Raw genomic sequence first — 13,488 nt, 5'->3', positions numbered from 1 at the left:
TACTATTATAATGTCTTTTAGTTGAATCTCTATGATTAAATTTATATTTAATTCATCTACGTATATAGAGTGAGCTGAGATTGCACCACTGAGCTCCAGCCTGTGACACAGAGCGAGACTCCATCTCTCTCTCTCTCTCTTTCTATATATATATATATACACACACATATACATACATAAATTATACGAGTGTGGTGGCACGGTAATCCCAGCTACTTGGTAGGCAGAGGCACAAAAATAGGTTGAACCTGTGAGGTAGAGCTTGCCATGACCCAGGATCGCACCACTGCCCTCCAGCCTGGGCGACAGAGCAAGACTCTGTCTGAAAACAAACAAACAAACAAACAAACAAACAAAAAATATGTGGGCCGGGCGCAGCGGCTCACGCCTATAATTCTAGCACTTTGGGAGGCCGAGGCGGGCAGATCTCCTGAGGTCAGGAGTTCGAGACCAGCCTGGCCAACATGATGAAACCCGTCTCTACTAAAAATAAAAAATTAGCTGGACCTGGTGGCGCCTGCCTGTAGTCCCAGCTACTTGGGAGGCTGAGGCAGGAGAATCGCTTGAACCCGGGAGGCGGAGGTTGCAGTTAACCGATTCACACCACTGCACTCCAGCCTGGGAGACAGAGTGTGACTCCGTCTCAGGAAAAAATAAATAAATAAATAAATAAATAAATAAATAAATAAAACAAAACAATATGTGTTGAATGAACAAATTTAAGAGGAATTAGTAAGTTCCAAGAGGGGTAGAGCAGAGGCTTTCTGTTTTTTCTTGACTCTCTCTCTAGGTTCTAGAACCATGCCTGGCACACAATAGGTGCTCAGCAAACACGGACCTGTAACACCCTGATGCTCCCTGGGCCTCCTGACCGCGCCCTCGACTGGGAGGCGGGGCCGGCCGGGCCCTCTCTGTGACGTCATAAAGGCCTCGCCATGCCTCTGGCGTTGACCCTTCTGCTGCTCTCCGGCCTGGGCGCCACCGGAAGCTGGGGCTGCCTGCAGTGCGACCCCTCGGTGCCGGAGGCCCTGAGTCACCTGCGCTCCGCCCTCATCCCCAGTCGCTTCCAGTTGGAGCAGCTGCAGGCCCGCGCCGGGGCCGTCCTGATGGGCATGGAGGGGCCTTTCTTCCAGGACTACGCGCTGAACGCGTTTGTGGGGAGAGTGGGTGCGTGCTGGAAGTTGGGCAGCGGGGCTGGGCGAGGGATGCCGGAGACCACGCCCCCAAGAGGGGTCGGGGCCAGGCCTGGAGGGGGCGAGGTCACTTGACTCTCTGGGGGGCCCACTGGAGTGTCCTCTCCCTTCTCCCCTAGAGACAAATCAACTGGACCTGGTGGCGTCCTTTGTCAAGAACCAAACGCAGCACTTAATGAATAACTCTCTGAAAGGTAGGAGAGCCGAGGGAACGCCTGCTCCAGCACCCCTCTCCTTTCCGCCGGTCTGCATCACCTCCTTTGAATATAAAAATAAGAGCAAACACGCATGTAATGTAGCCTTTCTTTCTTTCCTTCCTTCCCTCCTTCCTTCCTTCCTTCCCTCCCTCCCTCCCTCCCTCCCTCCCTCCCTCCCTCCTTCCTTCCTTCCTTCCTTCCTTCCTTCCTTCCTTCCTTCCTTCCTTCCTTCCTTTCTTTCTTTCTTCTTTCTTTCTGGCGCAGAGCCTCACTGTCGCTCCGGCTGGAGTGCAGTGGCGCCATCACAGCTCACTGCAGCCTCCACCTCCAGGGCTCCAGCGATCCTGCCGCCTCAGCCTCCAAAGTAGCTGGAACCACAGGCGTGTGCCACCACACCTGGCTAATTTTCTATTTTTTAATTTTTTGTAGAGATGGGGTCTCATTATGTTGCCCAGGCTGGTCTCAAACTCCTGGCCTCAATAAATCCTCCTGCCTCAGCCTCCCAAAGTGCTGGGATTACAGGTGTGAGCCGCTGCACCTGATCATAATCCAAGACACTGTTTTTTTTTTTTTTTTTTAAAGACAGTCTTGCCCTGTCTTCCAGGCTGGAGTGCAGTGCCACAATCTCTGCTCACTGCAGCTTCCGCCTGCCGGGTTCAAGCGATTTTCCTGCCTCAGCCTCCCAAGTAGCTGGGATTACAGGCACCCACCACCATGCCCAGCTAATTTTTATATTTTTAGTAGAGACGGGGTTTCACCATGTTGGCCAGGCTGTTCTCAAACTTCTGACCTCAAGTGATCTGCCTGCCTCGGCCTCCCAAAAGTGCTGGAATTATAGGCGTGAGCCACCGTGCCAGCCAAACCAAGATACTCTTAACAGGCAGGATATTCCAAGGACATAGAGGTTACCTTCCGTGAGCCAGGCAAGAGCGAAATTTTTGTGTGTGTGTGTGGTGGCGGGGGTGGGAATGTGCAGGGTTGGGACAACCCAGGCCTGCTCCGTTAATCCTTTATTGCCCAATAAAATACGTCAAATGGAGGGAAATACTAAGGAGGAAAAAAATAAAGCAAGGACCATGGAATGGCAAGTGCTGTGAGTAGGGGTGGGGATTGCAGCTTAAAGCAGGGCATCCAAGAAAGATGTCCCTGAAAAGGGAGCATGTGAGAAAAGACTAGAAGGGGAGAGGGAAGCAGCCATGACGGGGTCTGGGGGTAGAAGGGTGCAGGCAGAAAGAACAGCTGGTGGAATCCCTGAGATGGGACTATGTTTGGCATATTCACAGAACATCCAAGAAGGCCAGAGTGGAGTGAGAAGGCAACATTGTCTCTGTGAAAGATGAGATCTTAGAGTTAAGGGGAGGGAATGGGTGTTTAGAATATTGAACAAACAGGATTTGTTGCCAGTCATGCTGAGGAATTGCACTGGGATATAAGAAAAAGAAAGGCGTCGGCCGGGCGCGGTGGCTCACCCCTGTAATCCCAGCACTTTGGGAGGCCGAGGTGGGCGGATCACGAGGTCAGGAGATTGAGACCATCCTGGCTAACACGGTGAAACCCCGTCGCTACTAAAAATACAAAAAATTAGCCGGGCGTGGTGGCGGGCACCTGTAGTCTCAGCTACTAGGGAGGCTGACGTAGGAGAGTGGTGTGAACCTGGGAGGTGGAGCTTGCAGTGAGCTGAGATCGCCCCATTGCATTCCATCCTGGGCAACAAGAGCAAAACTCCATCTCACAAAAAAAAGAAAGAAGAAAAGAAAAAGAGAAAGGCATCAAAGATAGCACCAATGATTCTGAATTGAGCAATTAGAATCGTGACACACTTATTTACTAAGATGGAGTAGACTGGGAGGTTGGGAGTAGGTCTGGAGGAGAATAATGAGGGTTCAGTTTTGGATTTAGTGGGTTTGAGATGCCTCTTAGACATCCAATTGGAGATCTTGACCAGATAGCTGGGTATATAAATCCCACCTTTGGTGAACCCTCTGGGATAGTAATATAAATGTGGGGGGCATCTGTGTATAGAACAGCACCATCCAATAGAAATAGAATGTCAGCCACAAATAGGAGTCACATATGCAATTTTAAATTTAAATTTTAAATTTTCTAGTAGCGTGGTGGCTCACGCCTGTAATCCCAGCACTTTGAGAGGCCGAGGCAGGTGAATCGCCTAAGGTCAGGAGTTCAAGACTAGCCTGGCCAACATGGTAAAACCCCATCTCTACTAAAAATACAAAAATTAGCCAGGTGTGGTGGCGGGCACTTGTAATCCCAGCTACTCAGGAGGCTGAGGCAGGAGAATCACTTGAACCCAGAGGCACAGTTTGCAGTGAGCAGAGATCACGCCATTGCACTCCAGCCTGGGCAACAAGAGTGAAACTCCGTCTCAGAAACAAAAAGAAAAGAAAAGAAAAGAAAAATTCTAGTAGCTGTGTTTTAAAAAGGGAAACAGAGGCCGGGCGCGGTGGCTCAAGCCTGTAATCCCAGCACTTTGGGAGGCCGAGACGGGCGGATCACGAGGTCAGGAGATCGAGACCATCCTGGCTAACACGGTGAAACCCCGTCTCTACTAAAAAAAAAATACAAAAAACTAGCCGGGTGAGGTGGCGGGCGCCTGTAGTCCCAGCTACTCGGGAGGCTGAGGCCGGAGAATGGCGTGAACCCAGGAAGCGGAGCTTGCAGTGAGCTGAGATCCGGCCACTGCACTCCAGCCTGGGCGACAGAGCGAGACTCCGTCTCAAAAAAAATAAATAAATAAATAAATAAAAAATAAAAAGGGAAACAGAAACAGATGAAATTAATTTTGATAATATATTTTAGTTAATCCAATATATAAAATATCACCATTTCAACATGCAATCCACATAGGAATTATCGATATATTTCACAGGTTTCTTGCACAATATCTTTACAATCCAGTGTACGTTTTATACCTACAGCACATCTCAATTCAGACTAGCCCATTTCAAGTGTTCAGTAGCCAGGTGTGGCTAATGGCTACCACACTGGACAGTGCAAGGCTAGGTAATATATAAAGCCATATGGATTGAAATCATGAAGGAGTGAGTGTAGACACAAAAAAGAAGAGGCCAGGCACGGTGGCTCACGCCTGTAATCCCAGCACTTTTGGGAGGCCGAGGTGGGAGGATCACCTGAGGTCAGGAGTTTGAAACCAGCCTGGCCAACATGGTGAAACCCCATCTCTACTAAAAATAGAAAAAATTAGCTGGGCGTGGTGGCGCATGCCTGTAATCCCAGCTACTTGGGAGGCTGAGGCAGGAGAATCGCTTGAACTTGGTAGGTGGAGGTTGTAGTGAGCCAAGATCACACCACTGCACTCCAGCCTGGGCAACAGAGTGAGACTCTGTTTCAAAAAAAAAAAAAGAAGAGGAGAAGAGAGATCAAATCCTCTTGCCAGATAAGGAAGGTGAGGCCAAGGAAGCGTGGCTTTGCCTAGGCCCCACAGTGAATCAGAATATAGATGCAGGATCTCCCCGGCCATAGATTTGCCCAGGAGACCCTTAGTAATCCTGGTCTTGGTTACCCCTTATAAATGAAGAGGAGCTTCCTCATCTCCTGGAAGCTGCAGGTAGTGGGGTGGGCTTTCCGGGTGCCTCCCACCCCACAGAGATCTCTTCCTCTCCTCAGATGAGCCTTTGCTGGAAGAGCTGGTGACCCTCAGGGCGAATGTGATCAAGGAACTCAAGAAAGTTTTAATTTCACATCAATTAAAAGGTGCAGCATATCTCTCCACCAATTCCCTCTCCCCTTCTCCCTTGATCTCTTGATCCACTTTTTTTTTTTTTGAGACGGAGTCTCGCTCTGTCGCCCAGGCTGGAGTGCAGTGGCCGGATCTCGGCTCACTGCAAGCTCCGCCTCCCGGGTTCACGCCATTCTCCTGCCTCAGCCTCCGGAGTAGCTGGGACTACAGGCGCCCGCCACCTCGCCCGGCTAGTTTTTTGTATTTTTAGTAGAGACGGGGTTTCACCATGTTAGCCAGGATGGCCTCGATCTCCTGACCTTGTGATCCGCCCGTCTCGGCCTCCCAAAGTGCTGGGATTACAGGCTTGAGCCACCGCGCCCGGCCTCTTGATCCACTTTTACCACTTTTTCTCCCAAACCAAACTCCTTCTTCACCTCTCCTATAACTCAGCCTTCTTCATCTCTCCCCAATCTTCCCTTCTGTCCTTTCCCAGCCTCACCTCTTACCTGCTCTCCTGATCCCTCACCAATTAAATTATCAAGTTACCATCCCAATTTAACTCACCTCAGCAATTTTCTCTTGCAGCCTGCAACCCCAAACTTTGCCGTGAGTTCTGGATCATCTATCTCTCCCTTCTTTACCCTCCTAACCCCCTTTGCCCTGTCTCCCCAAATCAAGCCTGGCTACCACTCCTTACTCCATTTGGCAGTTCCCTTACCCCAAAGCCATGGAACCTAGGGAGATTTGCTTTTTAAAGGTTTATGAAAATAACGACTATCTGCAAAACAACATTTTGAAGGTATGTAAGTCACGATAAGATAGGCTATGTTGTATTAACAAATAAACCCTCACATCTCAGTGGTTTAATACAACAAAGGTTTATTTTTCTTTCACCCAAATTTCACTGAGAGTTGAGTGGCAGTCCAGGTGGTGACTCAGGGATCCAGGCTATACACACGTGGCAGCTTCTAAGCATGCTTCAAACAGAAAAGCAATAGAAATCACACTGAGAGTTTTACAGCCAAGCCTGGAAGAGACACACATGATCCTGCTGACTTTCCATTGTCCAGGACTAGGTCACAAGGTCACAATTTACTGAAAGGCACCCTGGGAAATGTAGTCCTCCTGTATGCACCAGTAGAGGAGGACACAGTGGGCCCAAAGAGGGGACATCTCACCAGTGTCTGCAAAGGAGGCTCCAAATTAGAAAAAGAAAAGTGCAAACTCAGAATTTACAAATGTTTAATTAAATGTCCACAAACAGACTGCTGAATCTACTGGATGACTGCAACTGAATTGAACTCTTCAATGATTATATAACAATTATTTTTTATGTGAATTGTCAGTGCATTTTGCTCAGTTCCTCTGCTGGGCAGTGGAATCTCTGAAATTTAGGAGAGCCAAGGGACCCCATCTCCTCTTTCTCCTTCTTCCTTCCCACCCTTGCCGGTCCTCTGATATCTGCCCTTGTCTTACTTCTCCCTTTCCCCTTGCCTAGGCTGGCTAAAAGAAGAGGTGTGGGACTGTTTACATTGCCAGAGGATCAAATCCCAGTGTATCCACAAAAAGTACTGCTTTGGTAAGCTTCTGGGGGTGGGGGAAGACGTGGGACAGGCGTGCGAGAGATTAAGACAACCATGACCCGCTAGATACGGGTTTCGAGGCTCCCACATGCAGCCTCAAATCCTGCCCTAACCATTTGCTTAGAGTGTGGCCCAGAAGTTGCTTCTGTATTCTGAAATTCACTTTCCTCCATCTGGTAAATGGAGAGACTCCCTGGAACTTTAGAATGCCCCTAGCACCAGAATGGCAGGTGCCAGAAAAACATTTTCTTCTTAGCCGTTGCTGTACCTGGGGAATTTGGAAGGCTGTGCTGAATTCACTCATTCATTCATTCATAAATCTAAAAAACATACATTCTTTTTTTTTTTTTTTTTGAGACAGAGTTTCACTCTTGTTGACAGGCTGGAGTGCAATGGTGCGATCTTGGCTCACCACAACCTCCGCCTCCCAGGTTCAAGCAATTCTCCTGCCTTAGCCTCCTGAGTAGCTGGGATTACAGGCATGCGCCACCACGCCCAGCTAATTTTGTATTTTTAGTAGAGACGGGGTTTCTCCATGTTGAGGCTGGTCTTGAACTCCTGACCTCAGGTGATCCACCGCCTCAGCCTCCCAAAGTGCTGGGATTACAGGCGTGAGCCCCTGCGCCCGACTTTTTTTTTTTTTTTTTTTTTGAGACGAAGTCTCACTCTGTTGCCCAGGCTGGAGTGCAGTGGCGCAATCTCAGCTCACTGCAAGCTCCGCCTCCTGGGTTCACATCATTCTCCTGCCTCAGCCTCCCAAGTAGCTGGGACTACAGGTGCCCGCCACCACAGCCGACTAATTTTTTGTATTTTTAGTAGAGACGGGGTTTTACCGTGTTAGCCAGTATGGTCTCAATCTCCTGACCTTGTGATCCACCTGTCTTGGCCTCCCAAAGTACTGGGATTACAGGTGTGAGCCACTGCACATGGCTTTTTTTTTTTTTTTTTTTTTGAGATGGAGTCTCGCCCAGGCTGGAATGCATAGGCATGATCTCGGCTCACTGCAACCTCTGCCTCCCAGCTTCAAGTGATTCCCCTGCCTCAGCCTCCCAAATAGCTGAGACTACAAGTATGCACCACCATACCCGGTTAATTTTTGTATTTTTAGTAGAGATGGGGTTTCACCATGTTGACCAGCCTGGTCTCAAACTCCTGACCTCAGGTGATCCACTCAGCCTCCCAAAGTGCCATGATTACAGGCATGAGCCACCATGCCCAGCCTAAAAAACATATATTCTCATAACAGAAAGAATAGTACAAAGAGGCAGGACATGCAGTGGCTCCAGGTTGAATAGTCATGCTGGATCTTTTCACATGCTGCTCCCTCTCTCTGTCACACTGTTCCAATCACTTCTTTACTTAATTCAGGTCTCAAAGGTCACTTCCTCAGACAGGCCTCTCTGATCATAATCTCAAAAGTAGCACTTACTATCAAATTATGTTAACAATGAACATTCTTCCATATTTATTTCACCTACTTTATTCTTTGCCATAGTATCTTAAAAGAAATCACAGACACCATGCCCCATACATAGACTGTACCTCTAAAAATAAACACATTTTCCTAAGCAGCCACAATGTCGTTCCCACACCCACCAAACCGAGCAATGATTCCTCAATGTCAAATAATTCCAGGTCCCACTGTCAACTTCCCTAATTGTCCCCAGAATATTTTTCACAGTTGATTTGTTCAAACCAGGGTCCAATGAAAGGACTTCTTATATCATTCAATTGTTAGGTTTTTCACTTCTTTTTAAAATCTAGAACAGTTTTGTTCTGTTTTGTTTTTAGACTGGGTCTTACCATGTTGGCCAGGCTGGTCTCAAACTCCTGGGCTCAAGTGATTGGCCCACCTTGGCCTCCCAAAGTGCTGGGATTACAGGCATGAGCCACTGCACCCGACCTAGAACAGTTTCTCTTATCAGTTTTGTTTTGTTTTTTGGTTTTTTTTTTGCCTCCATGACATTGGCATTGAAAAAGAAGGGAGTGTGTCCTGTAGAGTGTCCCACTTTTGGATTTGCTTGTTTGCTTCCTTTGGCTGGTATTTGGTGACAACAAATATTTTGAGCACCCTACGATGTCCCAAACTAAGGAACAGTGGAATGGGAGACAGATGTAGTTCCTGCCCTCATGGAGCCCACATTTTAATGGGGCCAGAGGTTAGACTAGGGTTTTGCAACCTCAGCACTGTGGAGATATGGAGCTGGATTATTCTTTGTTAGGGACGCCGTCCTGGTTATTGTAGGATGTTTAGCAGCATCCCTAGCTTCGATCCACGAGATGCCAGTAGCATCTCCCTCCCCATTATGATAATCAGAAATGTCCCTAGACATTTCCAAATGTCCCCTGAGCGACAAAATTATCCCTGATTGAGAACCACTGGGTTAGATGGTAATTACATGAACAGATAAACAGGCTGGATTCAGGTGGCAATAGTGTTCTAATGAAAACAGAATGGTTTGGTAAATAGTGCCTCGGGGGAGGCTGCTACTTTAGAAAGTACAGATGTAGGCCGGGCGCGGTGGCTCACGCCTGTAATCCCAGTACTTTGGGAAGCCGAGGCAGGTGAATCATGAGGTCAGGAGATCGAGACCATCCTGGCTAACATGGTGAAACCCCATCTCTTCTAAAAATACAAAAAAATTAGCTGGGCGTGGTAGCGGGCACCTGTAGTCCCAGCTACTCAGGAGGCTGAGGCGGGAGAATGGCGTGAACCTGGGAGGCAGAGCTTGCAGTGAGCTGAAATTGAGCCACTGCACTCCAGCCTGGGCAACAGCGCGAGACTCCGTCTCAAAAAAAAAGAAAGTACAGATGTAGGGCGCCCCTCTAAAGAGGTGACTTTTGAAAGCTGAAGGAAGTAAGCAAGTGATGGGAACAGTGTCAATGACAGAGGGAACAGCACATGCAAAGATCCAACATGATCAAGCAACAAGTAGGAGAAGGCCAGTGTGGCCAGAGCCCAGTGAATGAAAGAGAATAGTAGGGTGGCAATGGCCAGGTCACGTGGGAACCAGATGGTGCAGGGCTTGCTAGAGAGCATGGTGAGAACTTGAGCTTTTATTCTGAGATGGGGGGCCATAGAGTAGCAGGAAGACTCTGAGAAGAGGGAGCCGACTTAGGTGTTAACAGCGCCTCCCAGAGGCCATGTGAGGAACTGTGGGAGGAGGAGTCAAGGGAGCCCCCCCAAGAGAAGCCTTGGGCTGGAGTTGGACCCGCTTGGTAGCCATGGAGGTAGATTGGATTCTGCCTACAGTTTGAAGGTCAAGCCAAGAGGCTTTGCTGATAGAAGGAAAGAGTTGGTGGTGGGTGGTAAGTGGAAGATGCAGAAAGCAACTCCCAAGGCCACCTTCAGGGTCAACAGCTAAGATGTAGCAACTAAGACTTTTATCTTGTGAAACTGTTCGCATTTTGTACCTCCCTCTCATGTGCATAGTGTCTCCGGTTTTTTTTGTTTTGTTTTTGTTTTTGTTTTTGTTTTCTGAGACAGGGTCTTGGTTCATCCCCCAGGTTGGGGTGCAGTGACACAGTCATGGCTCACTGCAGCCTCAACCTCCTGTGTTCCAGCAATCCTCCCACCTCAGCCTCCTGAGTTGCTAGGACTACAGGCATGTGCCACCATACCTAGCTAATTTTTTCTTTTTTGTCGAGATAGGATCTCACAGCCCACACTGACTTGAACCCCTGGGCTCAAGTGATCCTCCTGCCTCAGCCTCCCAAAGTACTGGGATTATAGGCGCGAGCTCACCATGCCTGGCCATTGTATCTGTACCTTTTGGTTTTGAGTCGAACTTCCCAAGTCGTCCTCACCCCACCCCATCCCATCAAATGAAATGCTTTTAGAACTAGCCTCTCACCGTAACTGTGATAACTGTGGTATGCAGGCTGGACTGTCAACTCCATGAGGCCAGTTTGCCAGCTTGGTTCCCGGCTGTATCCCAAGTGCCTACAATGGTGCCTGAGACAGAGCATTAGAGGAATGGATAAATGGAGAGTCAGATCCCAGCAGAGGGCAGGGAACAAATAGGAAGAGGGAGCGCCCCACCCCCACCCCTGCTCCAGGCTGCTGAATGAACAGGTGGGGTGGGTACGAGGCTAAGGAGGGGTGGTGACTTGGAGGTCAGGGCTGTTTCCCTCCCGCCCCAGTCGACCGGCAACTCCGCGTGGCCCTGCAGTACCAGATGGACAACAAATACCTGAGGAACCAGGCGCTGTTGGGCATCTTCATTTCTGTGTCTCTGGCTGTCTTTATGTTCATGGTCATCGTGGTCTCGTGAGTCATCCTTGCCCCCTCCTCAGTCCCCCGTGGGACCCACTGGGGCCCTCAAAAATGGCAACTCCCTGGATGGGTCACTGTGTATTTTGAGAGTCTCCTCTTCAGTCACTTTAGTCTCTATCTCTCTTTTTCTCTCTCTGTCTCTCTCCTCCCTCTTCTCCCTCCCGCCCCGCCCCCGTACCTTTCTCTCATCTGTATTTCTGTCTGTCTGTCTTTCTCATTTCCCCTTTCCTCCACCTCTGGGTCACATTACAACCTTCCTGGGTCCTCAGCACTTTTGCCTTTGTGGGCCTCTTCTTACACTAAAAACAAACCAAAAACAAAAAAACCCTAAAAGTTATGTTTTGTGGATTCCTTGGTAGAAAGACAAATATCATCCAAGTTGGATTAATTATGTTCTATTCGTCATCATAATTACTGTTACATTCATTTATATTCTTCTGGCTTTCAAAGATACTACAGTGAAAACATTTCCATGGACCCCAGGCCCTGTGCCTAGGAAGGAAGTGGCTTTCACCTTCCTCTCCCCCTCTAAGTTTATCTCCCTGTCTCTTTCTACTTGTGCCCCCCCGAGCCCCTTCTCCGGCCCCTGTCTTCCCCTCTCTGTCTCAATTTCTCTCTCTCTCTCCCTCTGCCTCCTCCAAGTGTCCTATTAATCTCCTTTCCCTAACGCCTCAGTTTCTTCATCTGCAAAAAGGGAGTAATGCCACCACCTCCCGCTGGGGGGTGTGATGAGCAGTGAATCAGTGAATGCTCTTTTTTTCTTAATTTTTTCTTTTTTTTTTTCTTGAAACAGAGTTTTGCTTTGTGGCCCAGGCTACAGGGCAGTGGCGTGATTTTGCAACCTTGGCTCACTGCAACCTCCGCCTCCCAGGTTCAAGCGATTCTCCTGCCTCAGCCTCCCGAGTAACTGGGACTACAGGTGCCCTCTACCACCCCAGCTAATTTTTGTATTTTCAGTAGAGACGGGGTTTCGCTATGTTGGCCAGGCTGGTCTCAAACTCCTGTCCTCAGGTGATCCATCTGCTTCGTCCTCCCAAAGTGCTGGGATTACTCATGAGCCACCATGCCTGGCCAGTGAATGCTCTTAATAACACTTAGCGCATGGGGAGTGCTCCCTGCAGGCCAGCTCTCACTGTGAACTTGCTCAGCCTCTCTTCCAACTCTCTCTCCTCATTTCTCTGTCTCCCTGTGTATTCATTTCTTATTGCTGCTGTAACATCACCACAAACTGGGTGACTTAAAGCAAAAGAAATGTATTCTCTGGGTTCTGAAAGCAGAAGTCTGAAATCAAGGGGTTGGCAAAGTTGGTTCCTTCCGGAGCCTCTGAGAGTGAATCCACCCCATGCCTGTGTCCTAGCTGCTGGTGGCTGCTGGCATTCCTTGGCTCCCTTCTAATCCCTGCCTCTGTCTTCACATGGCTTTGTTTCCTGTGTGTCCGTCTCAAATCTCCCTCTCCTTTCTCTTCTAAGGACACCTGTCTTTAGATGTAAGGCCCATCCTAAATCTCATGTCACCTTAACTTAATTACATCTGCAAAGACTGTGTTTCCAATTGAGGTCACATTCCCAGATACTAGGAGTTGGGACTTGGATATATCTTTGGGGTGGGTGACACAGTGTAGCCCACTATACCTGCTTCCACTATACCCTGTCTCTACCTTATCTCTCTCCATTTCTGCCTGTGTCTCCTCTTGTCTTTTTAGACTCTTTCTGTTCCCACATTTTACCATCACCCCTGGTCCCAACTTTTCTCTCCTCTCTCCTCACCAACTCCGATTGGCAGAGAACCCTGAAAATCTGCCCAGATACCCATGACATCACTGGATGAGCCAAATCAAGCCAAAGATTGGAGGGAAGTTATGGGTCCTTTGATCTGGAGGAGCCTGAAATTCTCATTCTAATCTACAGGCTTTTTCTCTCTGACCAGGGCTTGTACATACAGACAAAACCGAAAACTCCTGCTGCAGTAGGACGGTGGTTTGGGGATAAGGAGAAAGGAAAATTAATAAAATTGGTGACAAATCCATCAATGTCTCTGTCCGTTTCCTGGGGACCCTCCCCCTAGTTGGCGTCCAGCTGTGTTTCTCTACCTGACTGGATGCTCCTCAAAAGCTGGGACCAGATCCCACTCATCTGTAGATACCCATTATCCTAATACAAGGTAGAAGTGACTTGGACCTTCAAAAAGGATGGACAGCATATTGTAAGGGTTTGAAGGGACAACCATTTCTCCTCTGGGAAGGAAATGCATCTGAAAGGACATGACTCAGTGTAACCCTCGAGGATGGTTAAACAGGAAGAGCGGTGGTCAATGTGGAAGGCACAGGTTTTCTTCTCTATCTGAACTACAATTATTCACCCTCTGTGCACCTGAATACTAGATTCGGATACTTTTTTTTTTTTTTTTTTTTGGAGATGGAGTCCTGCTCTGTCGCCCAGGTTGGAGTGCAGTGGCATGATCTCGGCTCACTGCAACCTCTGCCTCCCGGTTTCAAGCTATTCTCCTGCCTCAGCCTCCGGAATAGCTGGAATTACAGGCA

At 48.6% G+C, this 13,488-nt stretch overlaps 1 protein-coding gene across 2 annotated transcripts; it reads left to right on the top strand.

Moving 5' to 3' along the window:
• The first annotated feature begins 913 nt into the window (after positions 1 to 913).
• On the top strand, positions 914 to 12,974 carry IZUMO2 (IZUMO family member 2). Of its 2 annotated transcripts, XM_015442036.3 has the most exons (6): positions 914 to 1,167; positions 1,313 to 1,387; positions 5,036 to 5,122; positions 6,589 to 6,669; positions 10,817 to 10,943; positions 12,876 to 12,974. In XM_015442036.3, the coding sequence occupies exons 1-6, from the start codon at positions 936 to 938 to the stop codon at positions 12,916 to 12,918; spliced, it is 645 nt and encodes a 214-aa protein (XP_015297522.3). In that variant the 5' UTR covers positions 914 to 935; the 3' UTR covers positions 12,919 to 12,974. The 2 variants fall into 2 exon arrangements, with proteins under 2 accessions (XP_015297522.3, XP_015297523.3); XM_015442037.3 differs by lacking the exon at positions 5,036 to 5,122.
• Positions 12,975 to 13,488: the final 514 nt, after the last annotated feature.

This window comes from Macaca fascicularis, chromosome 19, assembly GCF_037993035.2.
Source record: "Macaca fascicularis isolate 582-1 chromosome 19, T2T-MFA8v1.1".
Lineage (NCBI taxonomy): Eukaryota > Metazoa > Chordata > Mammalia > Primates > Cercopithecidae > Macaca > Macaca fascicularis.
Note: the sequence above shows the minus strand (reverse complement) of the source record. Positions and strands in the feature narration are given on the sequence as shown.

Bases quoted from the DNA above. Each gene is read 5' to 3' on its own strand.
- IZUMO2 (XM_015442036.3), top strand. From the start codon at position 936: ATGCCTCTGGCGTTGACCCTTCTGCTGCTCTCCGGCCTGGGCGCCACC. The intron at 5,123-6,588 runs GTGCAGCATATC...CCCCTTGCCTAG, and splicing joins AATTTCACATCAATTAAAAG to GCTGGCTAAAAGAAGAGGTG. The intron at 10,944-12,875 runs GTGAGTCATCCT...CTCTCTGACCAG, and splicing joins TTCATGGTCATCGTGGTCTC to GGCTTGTACATACAGACAAA.